Source organism: Malus domestica, chromosome 15 (genome assembly GCF_042453785.1).
Source record: "Malus domestica chromosome 15, GDT2T_hap1".
Lineage (NCBI taxonomy): Eukaryota > Viridiplantae > Streptophyta > Magnoliopsida > Rosales > Rosaceae > Malus > Malus domestica.
Genome location: NC_091675.1, coordinates 31,678,286 through 31,703,424, shown reverse-complemented (window position 1 = coordinate 31,703,424; position 25,139 = coordinate 31,678,286). Strand labels below are relative to the sequence as shown.

The 25,139-nt window shown below is 41.5% G+C and overlaps 3 protein-coding genes across 4 annotated transcripts; 2 read left to right on the top strand and 1 right to left on the bottom strand.

Annotated features, from left to right (window-relative positions):
* The first annotated feature begins 7,646 nt into the window (after positions 1–7,646).
* Positions 7,647–8,438, top strand: LOC139191856 (uncharacterized). Its single transcript, XM_070812885.1, has one exon. It carries the CDS (start codon positions 7,647–7,649, stop codon positions 8,436–8,438), a length of 792 nt encoding a protein of 263 aa, XP_070668986.1.
* Positions 8,439–9,406: 968 nt separating this feature from the next.
* LOC103401608 (14-3-3-like protein G-BOX factor 14 kappa) lies at positions 9,407–14,717 on the bottom strand. Of its 2 annotated transcripts, none has more exons than XM_008340321.4 (4): positions 13,700–14,717; positions 13,471–13,593; positions 10,068–10,184; positions 9,407–9,605 (listed from the first exon to the last, which is right to left on the bottom strand). In XM_008340321.4, the coding sequence occupies exons 1-4, from the start codon at positions 14,198–14,200 to the stop codon at positions 9,585–9,587; spliced, it is 762 nt and encodes a 253-aa protein (XP_008338543.1). In that variant the 5' UTR covers positions 14,201–14,717; the 3' UTR covers positions 9,407–9,584. The 2 variants fall into 2 exon arrangements, with proteins under 2 accessions (XP_008338543.1, XP_008338541.1); XM_008340319.4 differs by having other exon boundaries at positions 9,407–9,608; positions 13,700–14,484.
* Positions 14,718–17,305: 2,588 nt separating this feature from the next.
* LOC139191855 (uncharacterized) lies at positions 17,306–18,214 on the top strand. The gene is made up of 2 exons (XM_070812884.1): positions 17,306–17,498; positions 17,607–18,214. The coding sequence occupies exons 1-2, from the start codon at positions 17,306–17,308 to the stop codon at positions 18,212–18,214; spliced, it is 801 nt and encodes a 266-aa protein (XP_070668985.1).
* The last annotated feature ends 6,925 nt before the right edge of the window (positions 18,215–25,139 follow it).

Below are 25,139 nucleotides of genomic sequence, written 5' to 3'. Positions count from 1 at the left end.
ATTCATTTCCGAGGTCGATGTTCATAAAACTGCTTTTCGCTGCCCGGGGGCACTTAGAACCTACGAGTGGGTAGTCATGCCATTCGGTCTAAAAAATGCTGGAGCCATATATCAACGAGTGATGAACACTATTTTTCATGACATGATCAGCACAACCGTAGAAGTATATATTGATGACGTCGTGGTTAAATCGAAAAGTCGCCGAACGCATATTAATGATCTTCGGCAAGCTTTCCGCCTCATGCGTAAGCATAACCTTAAGATGAACCCGGCCAAATGCACCTTCGGTGTGTCGACCGGTAACTTCTTAGGATTTCTTGTCCACCATCGCGACATCGAGGTAGATGAGAACAAAGCTTGCGCGATTATTGATGCCCTATCACCGACGACGAAGAAGCAACTACAGTTCTTACTCGGCAAGATAAATTTTGTTCGTCGATTCATATCAAATTCGACAGGCAAAATGAAAGCGTTTTCTACGTTGTTGAAACTTAAAAACTCCAACAAATTTGAGTAGGGTGACGAGCATCAAGCGGCTTTTACGCAAATCAAGGTCTCCCTTACAACGCCCCATGTCCTCGTCCTACCTCAGCGCGGTAAACCTCTTAAGCTATATATTTCGGTGGCCGAAGAATCCATCGGTTGTCTTCTTGTACAAGATAACGAAATCGATCGGGAACAAGCCATTTTTTATCTTAGTCGAAATCTCAACCAACCAGAGATCAATTATTCTGTCGTTGAGAAGCTTTGCCTCGCTTTATTTTTCGCCGCATCAAAGCTTAGGCATTACATGCTCCCGTCGGTCACCCAAGTCATTACCCAGACCGACGTCATCCGTTACATGCTCACTCAGCCAATAGTAAAAGGCCGAATTGGGAAATGGACAATGGCGCTGTCCGAATTCAGCTTGCAATATGTGCCTCAGAAAACTGTCAAAGGTTAAGCCCTGGCTGATTTCCTCGCCCACCATCCCTCACCGTATAGCTTCGGGGGCAACGACATCGAAATCGGCATGGTTGAAACGCGCGATAATTACTGGACGATGTACTTTGATGGCTTGAGTACTTCATCTTCGGCTGGTGCTGGAATTGTTATTCAATCCCCACACCACGATCGTTGGTACTTTTCGTTCAAACTTGATTTTGATTGCACAAATAATCAGGCCGAATACGAAGCCCTTATCATCGGCTTTGGTATCCTTCACGACTTACGGGTGACCCGTGCCCTTATCTTCGGCGACTCTGAACTTGTGATTAACCAACTTAATGGTTCTTTTCGGTGCATGAGTTGTACCCTGGCACCTTACCACATGGTTGCCAGCTATTTAGCCGAATCTTTCAATAGTATTACCTTTGAACATATTTCCCGGATTCATAACACCAATGCGGATGAATTGGCTCAAATCGCCTCCGGTGCACAACTCCTGGGGGGGCAAGCTAGACCGAGAAATACCCGTGTTACGACGGTTATACCCGGTCTTGGTTAACCAGCAAGTTCTCCTATGCGATAACGTGATACGCACAAGAGTCATGTCTTTACCTTCGTTGTTAGATCGACAAGACCTTATAGATGTTTATGTCATCGAGGCAATACCAGATGATTGGCGAAGGCCCATTATGCGGTATCTTGACAACCCCAATGGCAAACACGGTTGCAAGATAAGAGTTCATGCCATAAACTATGTCATGTATCAAAACGAGTTATACCGAAAAGGTGATGATGGTTTATTACTGTTATTCCTCGGCCCCTAAGAGGTTGTTCAGGCAATCATAGAGGTCCATGAAGGGATTTACAGAGCTCATCAGTCCGGACATAAAATGTGATGGCTGCTTCAACGGCACGGCTACTTTTGGCCAAGTATATTAAAGGATTGTATCGAGTTCACACGAGCGTGCATACAGTGTCAGATTCATGGTTCTATACAAAGGGTCCCGGCCGAGTCATTACACTCGGTCACTAAACCATGGCCGTTTAGAGGATGGGATATGGACGTAATCGGCAAAATCATACCATCTTCTAGGGCTGCCAAGCATGCATGGATACTGGTAGCAACCGACTACTTCACTAAGTGGGTCGAAGCGAAATCGTATGCCGAGTTAACGTCTAAAGATGTTTACGAAGGGTGTCTCGAGTAGCAGTCGCAGCCTTCAAGTCAGCCTCGGCATGGAAAGCTTTTTCAAAAACGGTAAAAAACTCTCGGGTTCGCTCCAGGGTAAAAGACGTTTGAGTGATAGCTTTAGTACTCAAGAGACCTTCAACGGCGAGATTATTAAGACACCCACCCACGAAGTTGAGACCCTTGCGTTCAAGAATTTGTGAAGCTGAAAGAGAAAAGAGTTCTTGTAGCTTAACAAGCACGTTGCATTCGGCTATCGAGAAAGGCCCGGCTGTGGTCGCCGAAGGGCCAGCTACCCCCGAAGTGGTCGAGAGAAGGGCGTCAAATTCGACTTCCCATGAAGGCTGCATGAAAATGAGTTGTTAGAATAAGCTAAATCTTCAGAAAATAAGAAGGGGAAATGATAGACCTGCCGAGAAGAGACTTCGGCCATGTCTGCTGGTTCGTTACTCAAACCCAGAGAGCTCAATGGTCGAGCCCAATATTTTAAGCTACTTCTCAATTCACGCGGCCGATGAAGGTTATCTACATTTGACGGCCACTGAGGTGGCCAAGAGATATAGATAACGCCTATCTGCGTATAAAATTTTCGGTGAAATGAAAACGTGGGCACCTGACATTTAATATTTTTCTGGTTTAGAATTCTTAGGCATGAGAGTGATTAAGAGAACAATAATAAGGGTGCTTACGTAGGCAAAAGTGGCTTCCTGGGGAGGGATGCCTAGGTTTTGATCCTGTGGATGAATTGGTGTCTCCGCCGTTGTTTCAGTTTCAACGGCAAGACCCTTTCCATGATCGGCCGCAGGGGGATCAACCTGGCCGATTGTTTCGACCGCAGGAAGTGGATTGGTTGGTCGAGGATGACTTTCCAGCGGAATTTCGTCACTCTCATCATCCTGGAATAAAGTTTGTTATAAATTCTAACATTAATTGAAAAAGAAAATTACCAACCACACAATTATACCTCTAAGATGATCGCTAATTATCTTGGAATCTTTGAGGGTGTTTTCTTCGCCACTGAAGTCATTTTCTCCAAGACAGGGGTAACGATTGGCTCCAGAGCTGTCATTTTCTCGACCAGTGGAGAAGTGGTTGGTTCGGCTGGTGGCGGAGGAGTCGCTGGCTCGACCAGTAGAGCAGTCTTTGGCTCGGTCATGACTGGAGGGTCAAGATGAGCTTTGGGCGCCTGACCTGTCGGAGCCGGCTGCACGACCGTCGGGATGCATAAGGCTGGGGTGGAAGAAGAAGCATCGGGAGTGGCTGTTCCCGTCGTTTGGCTAGAGATGACATGAATTTCTCGTTGCCCTTTGTTTGCCAATTTCTTGACGCGTTTTGTTGGACGAGGGACTACGGCGACCGTCTCAGTCTCTTGTCGGGGTCGTTTGCTAGGCTTGGAATAGAGGATTGCCTTTTTCTTGGCTGCAATTACAGCCACCGCTTCTACCTTTTTCGATGCTCGGCTGCCTGAGAATTGAAAGCCAAGTCAATAACAATAAGGATATATATATCTAAATATATAAAAGAAGCTATATACCATGGGTAGCCTCTTTAGGTTGGGGAGCAGGAGCCTTGTGGGGACGATCGTCGAAGATCTTGTTAATGACATCTTCGACCAGTGCGTTGAAGAAGCTATGAGTGTATTCTTCCCACCAATCGCCGAAGGTATCGGTGTTAAGAGATTCTAGAGTGACCAATCGAAGGAGAAATTTTTAGCATCGCTCCTGGAACTCCTTTTTAGCGTCATTGCATTCCTTTTATGAAGAACCAGGTTCGCGTCCGCGGCTTAGGACGGATCGTGAGGAGAGAAGGGGGACTGGGTAACCTTGGAGGTAGCCAAGTTGCCGAGCGAGGAAGTTGGGATGATACATTTCCCATCTCGCTCGGTGACCATCACAGCCGAGAGGCAGGTCGTGGGTAAGCACGAAATACCTCTAGGATTGACGAAGGTCAGCATCTTCATCCGCGCCCCACGCTGATGTAGGAAGCCTGATCAACGAAGGGTATTCTCGACGAACTCGTAGTTAGAAAGATCGTCGAGAGCGAAAAAGTATCTGAACACCTCTTCAGCTTGGTGAGAGGGTGTTGGCCGAGAAGCCAGCTGAGGGCCGAGCATTTCCGTAGGTGAGAAATCAGCAATCGTTGGCCGAAGAGTAGCGAAGTAAACCTGCAACCAGAGTTGGAAGACCCAGAGGGGACCATTCTGGTGCGGGTCGACCTTATCTAGGGTTGTTTCAGCCAAGCAGCGTAGGAGATGGGCGAGAATGGCTGGGCTGAGTGCCAGAGTGTGACCGCTAGCTAGGGTTTCGGCTGCTGGCATGTTCTCGACCAGACACTTATTGGATTTGGTACAACAGATAAATTTGTTGTACCAATAGAAGAGGAAAGCCTCGTGTTCCTCTTCTCACAGAGCCTCTTTTTCTCGGCCGGCAAAATAAAGATAGAGGGTGTTATAGTTGAAGAAGTTCTTGTGAAGTTTATGAACCTCTTCTTTCGAGGGTGCTTGGCCTTCACCGGTCAGCGTCTCAAAAGCCCGTTTGTCGAAAAATGCCTTCAGTTCAAGGTTCGACGGGTACCCAGAGAGGGCGGCGTCGATTGGGATTCCAATCGGGAAAGTCCCTAAGATGGCAGTAATGTCAATGATGGTGGGACCAATGGGGCCGAAAGGGAGGACCATGGTATTGGTGGCCGAACACCAGAAACATAAGGCTGTTAGGAGGAGCTCCTTGTCCAGGACGACTTCCATAGATGAGAGGTGAATGGCGTCGTAGATGCCTAGGACTTTCCATTGCTCGCCGAAGAGTTTTTCCATTCGTACGACCCAAGCTACCCAGGTTGTAGTGGTCGAGGGCCATGAACCTTGAGGCCTTGCCAGGTCCCACTTCGACCATTCAAACCCTTGCAGCAAGGGTGATAGGTAGTGCTTCTTGAGAAGTCCAGTGATGGTTGGTGGTACCGCCGCTTTGAAGAGATGACCAAGGATTTGATGAGGGGTGTTCATGTCACTTTCAAAGCATATGGTTTTGATCGAACTTCGATCAATAATTTTCTGGCATTGGTCATATTCCTTGGAAAGCTTGGAGATGAAGGAGGCCATTGTAAGTAGGTTGAAGATGCGACACGAGAGGAGTTTTCTGGGTTGGGGGTTTGAAAACGAAGATCTGGAATAAGGGGATTCACTGGAGAGCGATGGCAAGAAATTTCAGAGAATTTGAAAGCGTAAAGTATAAATGAGGGAATTTCGGTATTTATAAAACTGTGGAAGGAATGGCAATCGTTTAAAATTCAAAATGAAGGGTAAAATCGACCGAAGAATTCACTAATCATTATGAACATTCAGAGAATCTAGTTGAGAAGACCGAGGGTTTCATGTTTTGGGGGGCGCACGATTGCGTGTGGCAGTGAGATTTATGGTGAAAGACGTTTTGGGGTCTGCACGATGTTGAATGGTTCGCGGATCAAGGTGGCATGGTTGTTTCAGCAACAAGGTCATGATGGTAAGACGGTTCAGTGAGCCACACGCTTTAAACGTCACTATTAGGGGTTAGTCGTGTTAAAGGATGCCACGTGGTGAATTGGTCAGCAGAATCAAGATCATGCAATCGTGCTCCATAAATGCGTCCTGGAAATAGAGTATTTGGATTCTGAGTATTAGTTTCACTTCTTCAAGGTCAGAGCTCGACCAAAGAATTTAGGTCGAAGACCTCAGAAGCGAAGGGGCAATGTTTATGCCATAAATATTGCTTTGGACCGAGTGTGGAATCATTCTCGGCCCGGAAGGATTAATTGTTAGGGGTCGTTTTGTTCATGGGCCGCTTAATTAGAGTCGGTCGAGCCCCATTGGGAAAAAGAGCGGCTTGGGTAAGGAAGAGGCGTGGAAAATTCTACGTTTAACAGAAATCCTAATGTGATAAGGAGTCCCGGTGAGATGAGGAAGTCGAGACACATTTTGAATACGGCCTGATAAAAAGGTTAGGTCCAAAATCCTGATGGGAGTAGGAGTTCTCAAGATGGTGTTTGATTAGAAGAAGAAGTCCTAATCCGAGTAGGGTTTAACTACTCGGATTAACTCTGCTTAGGAAGTATCTGATGCTATAAATAAAAGAGGCTGTGCATTGTTCAAACCCCCTCCAATTCAACACACAACTGCCCTGCACAAACTCTCTCAACAACTTTGAGATTTTTTATTTTCTCTTTTTGCTGACACATCTTCCGTTGGCATGAACAGCACTGTGAAAGCAATCGGTGATATCTTTAGTCGGCATAGATAGCTCTGTCGCCGTAGAATCAGCCGATCTCGCAGCATCTTCTGTTAGCATCAACAGCACTGCGGCGAGGACGGTTGGTTACCTATCCAAGTCTCGGTTGAGAAGGATTTCTGAATCCTTATTGATCGAGGTCATCTCATTAGCCTTCTCGGCGAGGTGAGGTGTTACAGCTTACTAAGCTCGGCGCATTGCACGCCGAGTTATTTTATGATTGGATACTCTCAAGTGGGATTTAAAGTTCGGCATTCAGACGGCCGAACTACGTTCACTATTAAGACTTATATCCGCTTTAAGTATTTATGCCCTTACACTTTGGTGTCGATTCGGCGTGAGTTTACTCTGACGAATACCATCACTGTGACAGAATCCAACGACGATGATTCGTGAACTTCGTAAGAATAGTAGCCTTGTCTTCAGGTTCGAGAACCAAGAGGCCGAGACGTGTTCCTTCCTCGATCGCAATCGCAAGACGCAGAAGTCAGCTGTGCACCCAACGTAACATCAACAAATTTTACTCCTCGACCGACAAGTTGGCACGCCCTGCATTCAACCGAATGACTTAGTTAGCTTATAGATTACTCGGCCTGCACGCCACGTAGGCTTGGTAGTTTTTAGGGTCAACATTTTGGCACGCCCAGTGGGACCTAGTGCTAAACTACGAAGTTCATGCCAATTGAAACGCGATCGGTAAAAAAGAAAACAGCTATGGGAAAATCAACAACCGATTTGCCAATTAGAACATAGGGCAAAGTGTGCCACAGGCACAGAATCCCCTTAATGCCATGACACCTGAGTCCACAAGCGCGACTCGTCGAGAAAGGGAAGTTAATCTCGACGGTCAACTTCGCAATCTAGAAATCCCTAACAGAAACACCTGCATTCTCAATGAAGGGATATTGGAGGATTGTGACGAGGATGGTGGTGAAGGATCTGATCCACCAACAAGATCGTTTCTTCGAAAACGACTTAACGAGCAGTCTCGGACGGTTAAACAGACCCTTAGTCGAGGAATCGATAAACTGCATGACGTGATACGCAGTACCAGTGAGACACAAACCAGATTGCTCGAAATACTGGTTAGTAAGGTCAGCGACGGCAGGTCTTTCGATCTTTTCCAGCACTTGCCACCAAGAAATAATCTATCACCAATTGTACAAGCCGAGTCAATCCCTGCTCGGCTCAAGCCAATTGACTCTAAAAAATGAGGAGGATCGAATAGTAAGTCAAGTGGATCCGACCATAAAGTAGAAGCCACACCCGTTGATATGACCGAGGTTCAGCGAATGATCGATTCGACCATGAAAAAAAGGCCGAAGTTCCCTAAATTTATCCATCCGTATCCAGCTTATGTGGAACAGTTCGAATACCCTAAAGGTTTCAAAATCCCATATTTTAGCCTTTTTGCCGATGAATCGTCCCTGTCTTCGTTGGAACATGTGGCTCATTTTACCGCACAATGCGAAGATGTTAATAGTGACTTTTATAAGCTACGACTGTTCAACTTTTCGTTGACCAGCTTAGCATTTGCTTGGTATATTAACCTCCCTCCTGATTCCATCCAAAGTTGGGAGGAGTTGGTCAAGAAATTTTACGAGCAGTTTTATCAGCCAGGGATGGAAATGTCAGTTTCTTCATTAGCAAGGATGGCTCAAGCATCTGATGAGTCACCAATGGATTATCTTACCAGATTCAAATCGGCCAGGAATTGGTGCCGAGTGACTTTACCCGAAGTCAAATTTGTCAGACTCGCTCTGAATGGCCTCGATGTGGAATATAAAAAGAAGTTCTTGGGGGCAAACTTTCGGGATATGTATGAACTACCCCAGCATGTCGAGCAATGTGATTATTTGCTCCAAGAAGAGAAGATCTCGAAATCCCCATCCCGGGGGACGATATACAAAAATCCCACAGTTAGTTATGCATCGACCGAAGGCAAAGAGTCTCAATACATTAGCATGGACGCGGCCGAGATAGTAATAGATAAACCATACATTTGCAAGGCGTTGACTCAAATTAATTCCAAGGATGCCAAAATTCGGTTATTAAGTTTCGAATGAGATTCCCAAGAGGCACCAAATGAAAATGATTACGCACAAGTTTGAGCTGTAACCCTAATCATGCGTTGATTGAGCCTGGTGAAGTTGATTGATTTGGGTGATAGAAGAGGTTTTCAATGATGGGTGTGGTTTTCTTGAAGTTAGAGATTTTTACAATTCCTACAAGATTCATCATTCATGACAAGATTTTAGTATTTGCCAATCAAGATGTTCGGAGGTACACCAGAGCATAGTAAATTTTTTCGTAAAAGTTTGAGAAACTTTGTAGTGCAGTGTAGACCACCAGACACGAGGGGTAGGACCGAGGGGTGCTTAGACGGTGTTTTTGTTTGTTTGCAAAGTTGGACAACCATATGGGTAAAAGATTGATTAGGGCAAAAAGTGTAGTCGAGAATTTGAAGTAACCCGCACAATGTCCCAGCCATAAAAATTATTACCAAACTTGCCATTTATGAAAATCGAACCTAAAACCTCTAATTTTCAAGTAAAAAACAATATTACTAAACCGTGGTACCAAGTGGCGAGTGAACATTGTTGAATTGTGGTGGTTAGCAACAAGCATGAGATGACTAAACTGCCATCTCCACACAAGCCCATTTTTCAAAAGAAAATCATCCTAAATAGAATCGAACAAGCAGCTACATAAAGTGATGAGACATTTTCAGGCTCCACGAAAGAAAGCAGAAACAACAACAATAAAGTTTTATCCCACTAAATAGGATCGGCTGTATGAATCTTAGAACACACTACTGCGCTCATTTTGTGCCATGTCTCTCCATGAAAGAGAGCAATAGGCAAAAATTATTTGGTTGACACGACTTTACAACTTCAAAATAAGGCAACTAAATTGATGAGAGAGTTTTGGGCTGATGCTCACATATTCAGGTATACATTCTATTCCGGCCGACCATATACCATAAAATCGCAGCACAAAAATACCAGTAATCTTTGATTAAGGAAAAAAAAGGTACTAGGAATCATCATGTACTACTCTCATTACCAAACCAAACAAATTATAAGGAAACATTTCAACATGAGCATATGGTATGCACATAAGGACATCAATGTAAATAGAGTTGTCTGCAGATTACAGAATATTTATGACATTCAAGCCCACCTCCCTCAAGGAGCGTAACAATCCCGTGCTTAAGCCTCGTCCATCTGCTCCTGCTTGAATCCCCAGAGTGTATTTAGAAAAATCAGAACCATCAACATCAATTAAGAATTAAATAACTATTTCAGGCTTAAAAATCTAAAACGAAACCTTAAAAGATCACTGAGCATGTACCACGCCCAATTACTAAAATCGCGAACTAAGGGTCCACATGCATGCATTGGAAGCAAATCCTTTTTATTTCTTATTTACATGGAGCGTTAAAAACACATTTACGTTATACTTTATGCATCAACTTTTGAACTGTACATCATGATACTCTACATTTGACCTTGAGGTTTCAAGAGAGGATTAACATTACTCCGATGATGCTCTACCTGCTCTTTCTTTCAATTTATTTTTCAATAGTGAAATTACTAGCCAAATTATAGAAAAGAAATGTTTGTCGTGAGCATCCCCCCTTACAAAAATCATGGAAGAAAATACTCATTATTTCATCTAAAAGTAGCACTGACCTGCAAATCTGAAGTCCAAAGAGTGAGGTTGTCCCTCAGCAGTTGCATAATCAAAGTGCTATCCTTGTACGATTCCTCTCCCAGTGTATCAAGTTCAGCAATAGCTTCCTCAAAAGCCTGCACAAAACAAATAGTATTTTAAAAAATCTAAAGATTTTCATGTTAAGCAAAGCTGATATGTTGAATCACCCTCGAGTATAAAGAGTTACCAAGGTACGGACAATAAAGCCAAGAACAGGATATTAGGTAGCCTTCTTAGCGTGATTGGCAAAATGTATTTTGGCTTTAGCTCTTGCACCTTGCGTTTAAACTTTTATGTGTAATTATAATATACATCTTTACACCTTCCTGTAATTTTCAATTAATCTCTATTTTTCCATCTAACTACTAATTCGGCCATTACACATAACTATAACTAATATATGTAACCCCAGTTGAGATGAATAGAAGAGATCCTCTCTGGATCTCTTCCACCAAGGCCACCGGAGCAAGTGATCCGGGCCTTTGAAATCTCATCCAAAGGCCCACCTGTTTTATCCCTTAAAAGCTATAATAATTTTTGGCCATTGGATGAAATTTCAAAGGCTCCGATCACTTGATCCGGTGGCCTTGGTGGAAGAGATCCGTAACTAAAAAGAAAAAATCAAAACCGTAAACAGTGGTAACCACCAAAATCTATGCTTGTAATCATCCTAGTATGCAGTTCATCATGCCGCTCAATCTGTGAGTGTACTATGGATCCCACATCGTGTGGATAAAAACACATTCTACAGTGTCTCAAAGCAACTCCAGATGTAATATTAGCCTCTTGACTATCTTCTACTTTAGCTGTTTATGCTTTCTCTAATGTTAAATGGGCTTGGTTGTCTCCATATGCAATTTCTGGTTTCTGTATTTTCTTGGGTTCCAACCTGATTTTTTGTAGTGCAAAACAATAGCCTACCATCTCCTGTTCAAGTGCATTACTCACTTTCAAATTTGGGCTGAGATTGTTTGGATTATCCACCTTTCTCGTTAGCTCCAGTTTGACAACCTCAATGCCACAAAGATGCCTTCGGGTCCTGTTTTCCAAACTCGGACCAAGGCCATTGATCTTGATTTATCACTTCTTTCCGAGCATGTACGAGAGTTATTGGGTTCAGTTTGTTCCTCCGACCTATCAGTTTTGTTCTTTCTTCACTAGGGGCTTCATAGGCACCTCACCGTTGTCTCTCAATTGATGACAAAATGTAATTTGGCTCAGCCTTGTACTTTCCCTCTAAAACTTTGAACCTATTAATTAGCCCCTTTTCGATTTCAAATAACTAGAATATAACTCAATTGAGATGAAACCCCCTTGCACTCCCAGACATAAGGATGTAGATTTCCAATTTCTAAAAGGTTTGGAACACTGCAGAGCATTGACCATACTAACATACTGTAAAGTCCAAGCAATAATTTGTGTGCTGCATGTATGTCTCATAGGTGAGCACACATATGGTAACGGGCAAAATTGATATTGCTGCATAATTACTCTACTCCTAGTCAATACAATCTGAGCGTCCTGCTGTTGGTTGATCTCGATAGCTGGCGCCACTAACTATCAAGTTTAGCTTCTTTCCTAGCTGGTTGGTCTCTTTATAGTTCCCCTAGTTAACATATTTCCTTCTTCCTACCTATAGACCCATAATTCTCAATCATCCAACTGAAAATGCAAGCAAAAGAAACTCGAAAGACATAAGAGAAATTCATTTGACGAATAAATTCAATCATGCAACCCTTGGAAACCACCATTAGCCTCCAGCATACAAAATGTACTTTTCATGTCACCAAAGTAATAATCATACTATGTTGAAGGCAGCAGATACTGAAGATACTATAAATAATCACAACCAACTCGTAGCCACTCTTGATGAGCTAATGTCATAATGCTTCTCACAAGAAGTTGAGTTAATTTATACCAAATTAAAAAAGCTAATTTATAATGCCTTATCCAAGAATGTGTTCTGTATGCAATTTGTCTTTCCACCCAACACATGCCAGAACCGCCAAAAATATTGATGAGGCCTAGGTCTTAAATATCTTTTTATTTTGTCATAAAAATATATAAGACCTTGTCCCCAATAAAAATATCAGAGGTCCACAGCATGGAAATTTCATAGGCGACATCGAATATAGATACCAGTAAGAATTCAAGAGAATCAGTGGAAATTGTTAGAACGAAATGGCAACTTTCAACGAAACTGTATGGACAAAAAAAATAAGGAACTAAATTGTATAGTGAGTTTGAATGATAGAGTGAATACAATGTGTGCGGACAAGTACTCTTAGAAAATGGTTACCAATTATTGAAATTTGATCAAATACACCACAATAACAGTTAATAAGCAAATGTATAGGGACCTACGTGGTATATGTGCATACTAAATAGCAGTTAATAAGTAGACAAGATTATGTGTCTAGATTAACATTTATGAATGTGTAGATTAAGCCATAAATTGGTTAGCTAGAACACTCATCTGCTAGCCTATTTATGCTTTGACAACAAATAAAATACAATTAACATAAATGACACAAATGTGCATGAGCACAGTTGGAAGAGGCGTTCAAAGGGTAATTACGTGGTGGGAGCAGTTCGAAAATCCATCATTTCATTCGTACTGGTGTTTGTGCTGATTTTAGATTTCAGACTGATGTGTGATAACTGGCGATATAGAGGAAGTTTGGGAGATACATTATTCAAATTCAATTTTATCAGAATAAAAATAAAATATTATGGTGATCTCGCAGCCGAAAAATAGCCAGAAAAATAAAAAAGGATGCACTAAAATGATTGATCGTTGCCAAAATATGGGGACGTGAAAAACGAAAATATTGACAAGAATTTTGAAATTTAAAGGCCATGGAGAAGACCAGGCTGGAGCGTTATAAATCACTACTAAAAATTTATCCAATCTAAAAATTAATCAAATCAAAAGAAATATCCTTCTCATTTTTAAACAAATGCAAAAAATTGGTGGCTGAGATTCAAAATATGGAAAGAACGCTAATGCCTGGTCACGACGCTAATGCCTGGTCAATCTGTCCATACTAGCATACAGTTGTAGCACTCATAGAGCAGAAATAAAACTACATCATCTGTTTCCTTAAGCTAACTGAAAGATTTTTACTGTAAACAAAACTATTGTAGCCTGCACCTTCCACTACTAATTTGACTCCAAAAAAATGAAGGTGCCTTAATTCCAAACAAACAAATAACTAGACAGGTAAACGCAATCGACGTTTTCACTCGCATTCTCGAATTCAACATCCTCCAGTGTTTCCCTTTTTTAAGCACATGATCAAATATTAGAAAAATCCAAACAAACAAAGAATTACAAGTTTTAAAACCAATAACTTGAACAATTTCATAAGAAGTCCAAACCTGTTTAGCCATGCTACAAGCTTTCTCCGAGGAGTTAAGGATCTCGTAGTAAAACACCGAGAAGTTGAGCGCCAGCCCCAACCTTATTGGATGCGTAGGCGCCAAATCAGCCAGCGCAATATCCTTAATACAAATCCAATTCAATCAAATCGAATCTAATTAAGTTAAATTAAACTCATAATTGACTGAATTTCGAAAAGGAAAAAACGGAAAGAGCTCAGTCAAGTACCTGAGCAGCCTTGTAGGCAACCATGGTGTCCTCGGCGGCGGTCTTTCTCTCGTCGCCATTTTTGAACTCGGCGAGGTACCGATGGTAATCGCCCTTCATCTTCAAGTAGAAGACCTTGGACTCTCCGGTGGTAGCCGAAGGAACAAGGTGCGACTGCAGGAGCTCCAGGATTCCGGCGCAGATGGCGGAGAGCTCGGTCTCCACCTTGGATCTGTACTGTTTGACGAGCGCCACGTGCTCCTCGTTGCGGCGGCCTTCCTCCTTCTGCTCGATCGACGAGATTATGCGCCAGGCAGCGCGGAGCGAGCCGATGACGTTCTTGTAGGCGACGCTGAGCAGGTTGCGCTCCTCCACCGTCAGCTCGGTCCCGGCGGCGGTGGAGCCAACGACAAGCTTCTCCATGAAGCTCACCATCTCCTCGTAGCGCTCCGCCTGCTCGGCGAGCTTCGCCAGGTACACGTACTGTTCTCTGCTGAGGTTTTCAGGGACGGCGGAAGCCATTGGAGAAGGTGAGCTGTGAGAGAGTTGGAGAGGGGAGGAAGAGTTGAGAGCGACGGAGAGCGAGGGGAGTTGAGATTCCTTTCCTTTGATTTTGAACAACTTGGTTGAAAAGGGTGCGATTATTGCCGGCTAGAGCCTACTGCTGCGAGTACGAAATTGTTGGATACTCGCTGCTGGGGGATTGTTTGAAATGTTAAGCGGCGTCGTTTATGGGACGCGAGTGCCGAGTGGTGTTGCTTTGGGAGTAGCAGCGGTTTGTGGTTGTCTGATCGGACCATAATTACGAGAACAGGATAGAACGTGGGAACATGGTTGGATGTGGAAAAAGGTGAAATTTCGGCGACGGCTGGCTGGGGCCGGGAAGCCAGGTCGTTGTATTTTCAATCGTAAGTTTCTACAGGCCCACAAAAAGCCGAATGGACTTTCGTTACGGGTAACTGTTGTTTTCGGTTGGTTCCGATCAGGGGTAAGTTCGATTTCATTCCTTTCAGTTTTTTTATTTGATTTTCACGGTTCTGTTCAGCTGCGGTTCGAATTTTTTTAATAAACTTGAAAATTGGTGTTTAAAAGAAAAAAAAAGAATCTGAAAAATCATAGCAACGAGGAGCTTAGGGTTGGAATGGGGTAGAAAATAAATAAATAAAGACTGGCTTGAAAATCTCTTTGCCGTTAACTGATAACGATCTATTCTTGGGGGATAAAAGACATGCGGAGAAAAGTGATAGGATGTTTATCTTGGGAGAGCATAGAACCTATCTCTTTATAGATGCATCACATTCAATTACAAAAGTTTAGTGAAGTCCGAGAGTGCTCAGACTGGAGCGGAAGAAAGAGCACATTTAAGAGTTTATAAAGCATGTTACGCCTCATGAGGCCACTTGAAGTTATTCTTTTGAGAAGGTCATTAATGGGTGAGAAATTGACCCAAAATCCTTCACAAATCTCATGTAGTAACTATAGACATCGAAATTTCGGTAAATAAATGTTGACCGATAAATCAAAGTGTCAACGCTCATGTATTACATAAATTTTACACGTAGAGTGTGACTCAACGAAAATTGAAATGAGTTGGAAAAGTCATCAAATAGGACACGTGTGAACACCTGGCAGAAACAAATTATTTCATCTGGAATATTATATTCAAAGTTAGGCCTTGGAAAATTCTATAAATACAAGCCCATTTCATTCATTTAAGGGGAACCAATTCATATTACACCTTGAAGCTCTGAAGCTCTGAAACTCCGAAGCTCTCAAGCATCCAGGTTCCCGAAGAATCAAGAAAGCTCTCTTCGTTCTTCGTTCTTCGTCCATCGCTCTTTCAAGATCAAGCCCCGACGGCCCTTGAAGAAAGCACCATCATTCATCATCCGTTCATCCAAGATCAAGCCCCAACGGCCCTTTGGATCAACAATCATCCACCTTCAAGATCAAGCCCCGACGGCCCTTGAAGAAAGTGTTCTTCGTTCATCGTTCTTCCAAGATCAAGCCTCAACGGCCCTTTGGATCAACAAACGTCGACAAATCCACACATCCAACCGTTCTTCAAGATTAAGCCCAAAAGCCCTTGAAGATCTGTTCATCACTCTTTCTTCAAGATCAAGCCCAAAAGCCCTTGAAGATCCGCTCAAATCCACCTTCAAAGATCAAGCCCACGGCCATTTGAAGAAACTTCCAACAGTTCATCCAAGATCAAGCCCCGACAGCCCTTGGATCAATGAAACATCCACAAATCAACATCTTACGGAGATCAAATCAGAGGATCAAATTAGAGAGAGATTGTAACCCAAAATCATCAAATACATAATATTTGTTTGTGCACGTCGTTCTTGTCTCTTTCGTTTCAGGAATTTTCCGTGTTCACAGTAACCTACCAATCCTAAGAATCTCCTTAAGAGCAATTCCACCCCTAAGGACTTTGCGCCAGCACTCAGCGCATTTATCCACTCAAATGAACAGTAACATACTCCAATGAACAGTAATAGGCCAAGGCATCTCCACCCCTAAAAAAATGCGCTGGCACCTAGTAAAAAAATGCGCTGGCACAAACGATCTCCATCCCTACAAAATGCGCTGGCACCCAGCCCATTTAAAATATTTTTAAATTTTGTCTAAAAGAATAAAAAATAAAATAGTTTTAATTTCGGATAGGATTTTTAACCAATCTCGTCACGCCACATGTCATTATCTGAACATACTATTTTGTGAATAGATTTCCGCTAAGATTTTCAACCAATCCCGACACGCTACGTGTCACTTCCGTTTTACAATAATTTAGCCAAGATTTCGATAAGATTTTCAATCAATCACGTCATGTCACGTGTCATTATCTGAACGTACTATTTTGTGGATAGATTTCCGATAATATTTTCGACCAATCCCGACACGCCACATGTCACTTCCGGTTTACAATAATTTAGCCAAGATTTCGATAAGATTTTCAACCAATCACGTAGTGCCACGTGGCATTGTCCAGAACCTCATCCTTTCTTTTTTTGTCCATATAAACCATACATCCCTACATCCATCCTCACACCAAGCTCAATCCTTCTTTTTAGCTCAGAATCCTCGTTCATCGTTTTCAAATCTTGAGTTCTTATTACAATGTCTTCTTCAAGAAGGGTGTATAAACAGTTGCAGGAGCAACAACAAAGGTTGTTGGCACAACAGGCAGAATTGGCCAATCTCGAGGAAGGTGGAAGTGGAGGTGGAGATGAGGCTTTCTTCATGGAGGAGGATGATGATGATCACCATAGAAGGCAGAAGGCCTCACATTCCCGCCGTGTCATGGAAGCCGTGGGTCAGATAGCCAAACCAAGACGTGTTGCAAACCTCGATAGAAAAAGGGAAAAACGAGGTAAAAATCTATTGGAAGATTATTTTATTCCCAATAGCATATTCCCTGATCATATTTTTAGACGGCGTTTTAGAATGCAACGAAATTTGTTCAACAAAATCATGAGTGATATTTGCAACCATGATTCATACTTTGTGCAAAAAGAGGATGCTTTTCATGTTCTAGGTCTTATTCCTGAGCAAAAAATTACGGCATCCTTGCGAATGCTTGCATATGGAGTATCTGCAGATCAAGTGGATGCGATCGCAAGGATGGGAAAAACAGCTGTTTTGGAGTCCCTGATGCAGTTTTGCTCTGCAATTGAAGCCCTCTACACCAATGAGTACCTCCGGACACCCACGCCAAGGGACATGCGAAGGCTTCTGAGGAAGGGTGAGATGCGAGGCTTCCCTGGCATGATTGGAAGCATGGACTACATGCACTGGACTTGGAAAAACTGTCCAAGTGCGTGGCAAGGAGCATATGACAACAGAAAATGAGCCAAAAGCATCATTTTGGAAGCGGTGGCTTCATTTGATACATGGATTTGGCATGCTTTTTTTGGTGTTCCAGGAGCTCAGAATGACTTAAATGTCCTTGCCCAATCCCCAGTGTTCGACGAACTGCTGCAAGGAAACTCGTCGAGATGCACATATACCATTAATGGTACCCAATACGAGGGATCATACTACCTTGCAGATGGCATTTACCCAAGGTGGTCAACATTTGTCAAAACAGTGCCACATCCACAGACTGAAAAGGAAAAACACTTTGCAAAATGTCAAGAAGGGTGTAGGAAGGATGTCGAGCGTTGTTTTGGTATCCTGCAAGCTTGTTGGGCGATTATCAGGGTTGCAGCTAGAATGTTTGATGTCGAGGCTCTTCGATCCATCATGATGACGTGTATTATTCTCCACAACATGATTGTTGAAGATGAGTATGATTATGATGGCGTCGATGAATATGAGCCGAATCCGATGAACAACTCAAGAACACGTATCTATTGTGCTCATGATGGGACCGAAGATCCAGTGCAACATGAGCCGTTAGAACGCGATGGACGTTACAATGAATTGATTGTTCAGCGGTACACTAATGTGCAAGAGCCATACTGGCACGTAACCCACCAGAATGACTTGATTGAGCACCAGTGGGGATTGCATGAAGGCGAAGATAATTAGAATGAGGCTTGTGGTTGAAGAATAAATTGTATTTTTTTTAAGTTTATGTAATTCTATGTAGTGTGTTTTGTTTTTAAGTTTATTTAGTGAGTTTATGTAATTCTATGTATTTGGTGAGTTTATGTAATTCTATGTAGTGTGTTTTGTTTTTAAGTTTATTTGGTGAGTTTATGTAATTCTATTTATTTGGTGAGTTTATGTAATTCTATGTAGTGTGTTTTGTTTTTAAATTTATTTGGTGAGTTTATGTAATCTTATTTCATGTGTTTAAATAAAGTACAAAAGAAATAAAGTTTTAAAAATAAATAAAGAATTACATTAAAATTGCATAATAAATTAAATAAAAATAAATAAAGTTTTAAAAATAAATAAGAAATAACATAAAAATTACAGAAGAAATTAAATAAAGTTCAAACCTAAAAAAAAGAAAAAAACATAAGAAATTAAATAAAGTTCAAAAGAAAAAAGAAAGAAAAAACATAAAAAATACATAAAAATTATACAAAGTCTCTCGAGTTAAGATATGTGGTGCGAGGATCTTGGTTGTCACAAAAGTTGCTAGAACCCCCTTGACTTGTTTCCGCATCTCTTGCACGCCTCCTTCGCATGACATCTCTTTTTTCCGATGTCCAAAAATATTTAGAATTCGGAGACAGTCCTATTAGAGACTTGCTCATAGTGTCACGATCTGCTTGAGCCATCCTTTCTTCTCGAAGCAATTCATTTTCTCGATGAAGTGCTTCTCTAACCAGCTCGTTCTCTCGATTAACTACTTCTCTTTGTCTCTCAGCCGCCGCATCACGGGCCTCAGTAGCTGCTAATATTGCTGCCATAGCAGCAACTTTTTCCTCATCTCTAACCTTTTCTCGTGCCATGTTTAGTTCACCTTGGCGAGCAAGTTCCTCCATATATTTAGTGTAGTCATTCTTGGAAGAACTACCTTTTTTCTTTGACGCCTTTTTACCTACGGGCCTGAGGGACTGACGAGTCGGTTGGGTCTCGGGCACTTGTTCAGGCATCCCTTCTGTGTCTTGAAATGTGTCGGCTTCTTGTTCGGCCATGTCTGGTTCTGGAGAACTATGTAGACCCATACCATGCATGACAACTTCTGGACCAGTTGCCACAATTTTGTATTTAGGGCAATCTTTGACAATTTGCCAACATTCCCATCTAGTGAATGATTTGTTCCCGTTCTTTGAATTGTAGAATGCTTGAGCTTGTAGTGTCTATAAAAATGTGGGATAACATAGTGTTAAAAAATGCGGGTGTAACACAAATAAATAAATTCAAAATATTGATACGGGTGGAATGCATATAAATTACATAAAAATGACATAAGAAATTAAATAAAAATGACATAAGAAATTAAATAAAAATTACATAAAAATTACATAAGAAATAACATAAAAATTACATACGAAATTAAATAAATCAAAATATTAATGTGAGTGGAGTGCATATAAATAAATAAAAATATTGTCACCTGATCCGCTAAACTTGTCCCACTACGGAGGTTACCGAAAGCATGAGAGATGGCGTTTTTCCAACAAGTAAAGGATGCGTTGAGTTTTTTCCAACGACCTTGAAGACCTTGACTAGTTCTGGCGTTTTCTCCATGTACATCGCAAAACGCTTTCGTAATTTTACTCCACATTTCTCGCTTATCCATCTCATTACTCGTAATCGGATCATGAGTAGTGTGAACCCAACATTCACACAACGTAACATCTTCAATGAGCTTCCACGAAGACATTTTTTTCTCTTAAAGTGTAGAAAATATTGAAATGTAGATAGTATAGAAAGTGTAGAAAATATTGAAATGTGGTGTAAAGGTAGAAGATGAGGGTTAGGTATTTATAGGAAAAAAATTAACATTTTTCAAAATTTTCTATAATTTTTTTAAAATTTTATGTATTTTTTAATATTTTTTCTGTATTTTTTAATAATTTTTAATGAATTTTAATATAGTTAATTAATCTGGACCGTTGGATTTAAAAAAAATTCAAATCCAAGAGCTAGGGAGTTGCCACGTGGCCAACGGTTATATTTCTTACCGTTGGGCCCTTTTTTTTTATTTACTTTTTGTGAAAAAAACGTGGACCGTTGATCTTTGATCCGACGGTCTATTTTAAAAGTAAAATTTAAATTTTTTTTATCGTTGGAAATCCAACGGTCTAGAAAACTAGCCGTTGGAAATCCAACGGTAGAAAGGGAGCCACGTCGCAAACTCGGGGGGTGGAACTGACAGCGCCTGCACGCGGGCCCGGGCTTTGAAAGCCTGTCGGGCACTCGCGCCACGCCTGCGTGAAGCGAACTCGCCAGGCCAACAGCTCGGCTTCTTGCTCAGTCTCTTTTGGGCTGGTCCAGAGCCCAGCTCAGGCTGGGTACCAGTCAACTTGAGGGGGTGGACTTGATTGATAAGGGCCTGGCTTGTTTTTTGGACTGAGGGCTGGGACATTTTGTCCCCGCTGCACTTGCTCTAATAGTAGCAAGTGACGACCAACTTGAAATAGCTTGGATTTTGGAGTGATCCATAGCCACTCCAGTAGCTGAGATTGTGTACCCTGACTAGTTGACATATAATTACACAAAGACACGTTTCGATACTTTTACATTTGGGATTTTATAACAATGGTTCTTGAAATTGACCACCACATCAAAATAGTCTCTAAAATTGAAAATCGATTAATGTAGTCCCTGAAAATGGGTGTCGCAAATTAATGTGGTTGTTCTGTCACAATTTTGTCAAAAATTATATTATGTGCTAATATGACACATAACTGAGTCCCATAAGTCTAATTAAATAATACCACGTGGATTAAAAATTATTTAAATAATAAAAAACTTTTTATTTTTATATTAAAAACTTAAAAAAATAAAAAAAAGAATATAAAGAAGCAAGCCCTTTATGGGATCCCCATTTTTTTTTTTTCAAAAAATGGGGATTAGGTGTAGGACTCACTCCAAATCGAACTTCCAAATATCTGAACCATCTATTTTGTAAGTCTCGATTCATATATCATCCTTGCAAAAATTCAATTCAATCTGAAACCATTTGCCTATTTAATTATCAAGATAAAATTTCATTGTTTCTTATATAACAAAGTATTCGTTAATTTCTTTGAACCCAATTAGATGTCTTAAACATCACCACCTCCATCTTGACTCGTCTAGTCAACTCCAAGCCCAACCGCATGCCTTTCCCCAGCCTACACCTCTTGGTTCCACAATCGTACAATTGATATGATCGCCCGCTAGGATCCTATAAGTCCACGCCCACCACTGCTTGGAGGCTATCCATCACCCCTTTCGATTTCCTCCACCATTTCCTTTCCAACCTACCCTCTTTGATTTCCTCTGAAGGTGCAGGCAATGGAGTGTGTAACAATCCGTTTTAAAATTAATGTGTAAAATTACAAAAATACCCCTAATGACGAAAACGTTGACATTGGTTTGTGAACATGTTGGAATTTTGCTTTTATTTTATTTCCATAACACTAGTCGATATGAAAGCATAGGTGCGAACGAAATCGAATTTGGAGTTAAAACCAAGGGCATTTTGGTAATTTCACAATTGGATATATTGCTCCACTTTAGGCCTCTATTTGGCAGACATATGGCGAGTCCCCTATTTCTGGGGTGTATTTTTCTCCCCGTGACTTCTTGATCTTTCTCTCTAGAACTCTCCCTCCTTATCTCTCTTTCACCTTTCAGCTCAAGCTCTCTCCGAGAACCACCGAGGCACCACCGGCCTCCTTACTCCAACGACCACCACGACAAGGCTTCCACCACACTTTCCATCATGCCAGAGCTGATCACCACTTTTTAACAACCACTTATCCTCGACTAGGCACTCATCTCTCTCTCTTTCTTTCTCGGCACTGTAGCACAGTCACTATGCTTGGGATTTTCCGGCAAATCCTCGCCGTCCCCGACGAAGGTATGCTCGAAAACCACTCTAAATCTTTATAGATTGTGTTTAGAACTACGATTAGGTAGTTTTTGAGACAATTTGGTAGTGTTTGGACGTAGAAACCACTTGGGAGAACCTTCCTCAGTTTTCCAGCAAGGATCATGACTTTTGCAGGCATTTTTCGCCCAACTCTGGCCACCACTTGGCCTCTTTTTGGTATGAATCTATTCCTCTCATTCCCAGCTTCATTTCCATAGGTAGAACATCATTTTTTTTTTTAGAAATGAGCTTGATGAGAGCTCCGGCTTTCTTCTTCATGGAGTCCGACCAACCCACGATCTGAAATTGGGTCAAACCCGACCCACAACCAAAACTAGGTCCAAACCTTTGGGCCATGTAACCCAGTCCAATAAGCCAACCCATTAACCCAGTAACCTAGGCACAACCCATTAACCTTAACCCAACTCTAACTTAGGTCTTACTCGACCTGAACCCAGTCTCAGTTTCCATGGTTAACGCATGGGTTCGCGTCATGGTCGGCGTGTGGAGCACACACACCTCCGTCGGAGGTATTGTGCTTCGATGCTGTCCACGGCGGCCACCCAACTCGATGCATGCGGTGACGCGTGGCCTCTTAGGCTGCAACCCCGTGGTGGCTCGTAGGGGAACTTGAGGTCCTTCCTTAGGTTTTTCGACGTGCCGAATTTGAATCTGTTGTCCGTTTTCCCAAATTCTATCATTTTAGTAGAGTTTTATTAAATGGTCTTTATTTGTGTTTAGGTGCATCGGTTGAAAGTGATCCAATCGTGCCTAGTTCGAGTGGTTCTCCAGTAGCGGAATACTTGTGACTGGACCCCTTCTTAAATTGCTAGTTTTTATAAAACATTAGGCTTGCATGCATTTTATATTTCATGAATTGATTACGTTTTATGATATGATTTACGGATTTTTAGATTTATGCTTTATGAAGAATTTATGATTTATTAAAATTGCTTTTATGCAATATTTATGATATATCGAATTTACGTTTTACGAAAGGTTATGAATTATTGGATTTTCATATATGAAATTTTCTGGATTTACGAATATGATCTATTATGGATTTATGAGATGAGGCTTTGAGCTTTTAAGCTCCAGTGATTTGATATGAGATTTTGAGATATGTTTTTTATGCTTATCTAGTGGGTTATCATACAGCACATCCACACAACACGAGTATGTAGATGTCTATGGCCATAGGACATAGTAAAGTATATTTACGCTATACCCTCAGCTTCACTGGCGAAACCAATGTTGGACAACTTCACTGGCCACTGGTAGTGTCGGTGTGTGATGTTATATGTTTCTTCTCTGGCGTAACCCAGAGTCGTACAATTTCATCTTCGGGTAATGGGGCCCACCATGTTTCTTCACTGGCGTAACCCAGTGTCGTACATCTTTACATTTGGGTGATGGACAGCTACTGCCTTGGGGCGTCTATGATACCCCTAGTTGAGTACAATATTGATGTGATGTACAGAGGTTTTACGGATTTGCCTTTGGGCGACGATATTACCATTGTTTTGATTTATGAGATTCTTAGGTTTTGCCTTCGAGCGTTTCGATACCACTTTTAGAGATTGTTTTATTGCTACGAACATTTTTGGCATGTTAGAGTAAACCTACTATGTAGTATATATAGATGTGTTTTCAAAACAAGGGGTTAGTATGTTAAAAAAGAAATCAGTTTTCGTATTATTAGTATTATTATAAACTTTGGTCCACTCATCTTTTGTTTTTGCACCCCTCTCAGGACATAGTGACGAGGAGTACGACCCGAGTATCGAGGCATTTCCTTACCAGTGATTTTGCATTCTTCCACTTGCGTATGGCTTCTTTTATGAATAATTGTAACTTGATGTCTTACTTTTCACTAGTACTTCCGTTTTGTGGTATGCTCTGGACATATTCGTATCTCTTTTATTTTGAAATTGTGGTCGTTGAATATTTTGTTTCATCAATGTTTAATTTGGATTATTATTATCACCTCTTAATGTTTGTATACTCCTTGTGATTTTTGTTTGTTGCATGATTTTTGGATTACTTGTTCCTTCATGTTGTTGCAGATTCATACATTCATGGCTTTCGTCACTCTCAAGTGGCGGCTAGCACGTGCCATCCAGGTGTTATTTGGATATTTGGGTTGGGGTGTGTCTGTTTGGTATCGGAGCTTTGTTGATTCATTTTTATTGATTTTGTCCTATTGACTTGTCTTATTAACCTGATTTTGTTGGTTTTGCTTTATTGTTTTACTGTTGTTGGTCCAGAGCATACTTAGGATTTCATCCTACTCTCTTTATTGTTATTTCCTTCCATTGATTGTTATTTCTATCCATTGACTGTTATTTCCTTCCATTGTTGATTGTGAAATATTTATTTCCTTCCATTCTTGATTGTGAAATATTTTGTTATGCTAAACTTCATTTTTGGTTGTTTCTTAGAAGCATGAACACTTGTGGCTGGAATGTGCCTCATGGCGATAATGTACCTCGTCACCCACGTGCTGGTGTTTTAGGTGGGTTTCAACAACTGCATGTTGCTCTGCGACATGCGTTTACTAGGAACAACGGGTAGAGCCGCACTTATGTAGAGATTGCCCAGAGTCACTTATTTAAATATTATGGGTGCTTGTGAGGAAGCTAAGGACTGGCTTAAAAAAGTCGAATATGTTTTTTATGTTATGCATTGTCCTGAGGAAGAGCAGGCAAAGACAACTGGACACTTTCTTAAGGGTGGTGCTAAGACTTGGTGAGACTTTATTAAGCGATCTCGGCCATCTAATCTACCAATGACATGAAAGGCTTTCCAGGAACTATTTTCAAACTATTTTCTCAATCCCCAGTATAAAGCCAGCAAGAGACAAGAATTTTATGATCTTCACTAGGGTAATTTGTCGGTGACAAAGCTCGATTGTAATTTCAGGCATTTGGCGAAACATATCCCCTATGTCTATGGAAACTCACGGGAGATGAT

Excerpts from the sequence above, each read along its gene's own strand:
- LOC103401608 (XM_008340319.4), bottom strand. The coding sequence starts at position 14,200 with ATGGCTTCCGCCGTCCCTGAAAACCTCAGCAGAGAACAGTACGTGTAC. Across the intron at positions 10,185-13,470 it reads CTTGTAGCATGGCTAAACAG|GCTTTTGAGGAAGCTATTGC; the intron begins GTTTGGACTTCT and ends TGTTTTGTGCAG. Across the intron at positions 9,609-10,067 it reads TTTGGACTTCAGATTTGCAG|CAGGAGCAGATGGACGAGGC; the intron begins GTCAGTGCTACT and ends TGGGGATTCAAG.
- LOC139191855 (XM_070812884.1), top strand. The coding sequence starts at position 17,306 with ATGGGAAAAACAGCTGTTTTGGAGTCCCTGATGCAGTTTTGCTCTGCA. Across the intron at positions 17,499-17,606 it reads GACTTGGAAAAACTGTCCAA|GAGCTCAGAATGACTTAAAT; the intron begins GTGCGTGGCAAG and ends TTGGTGTTCCAG.
- LOC139191856 (XM_070812885.1), top strand. The coding sequence starts at position 7,647 with ATGACCGAGGTTCAGCGAATGATCGATTCGACCATGAAAAAAAGGCCG.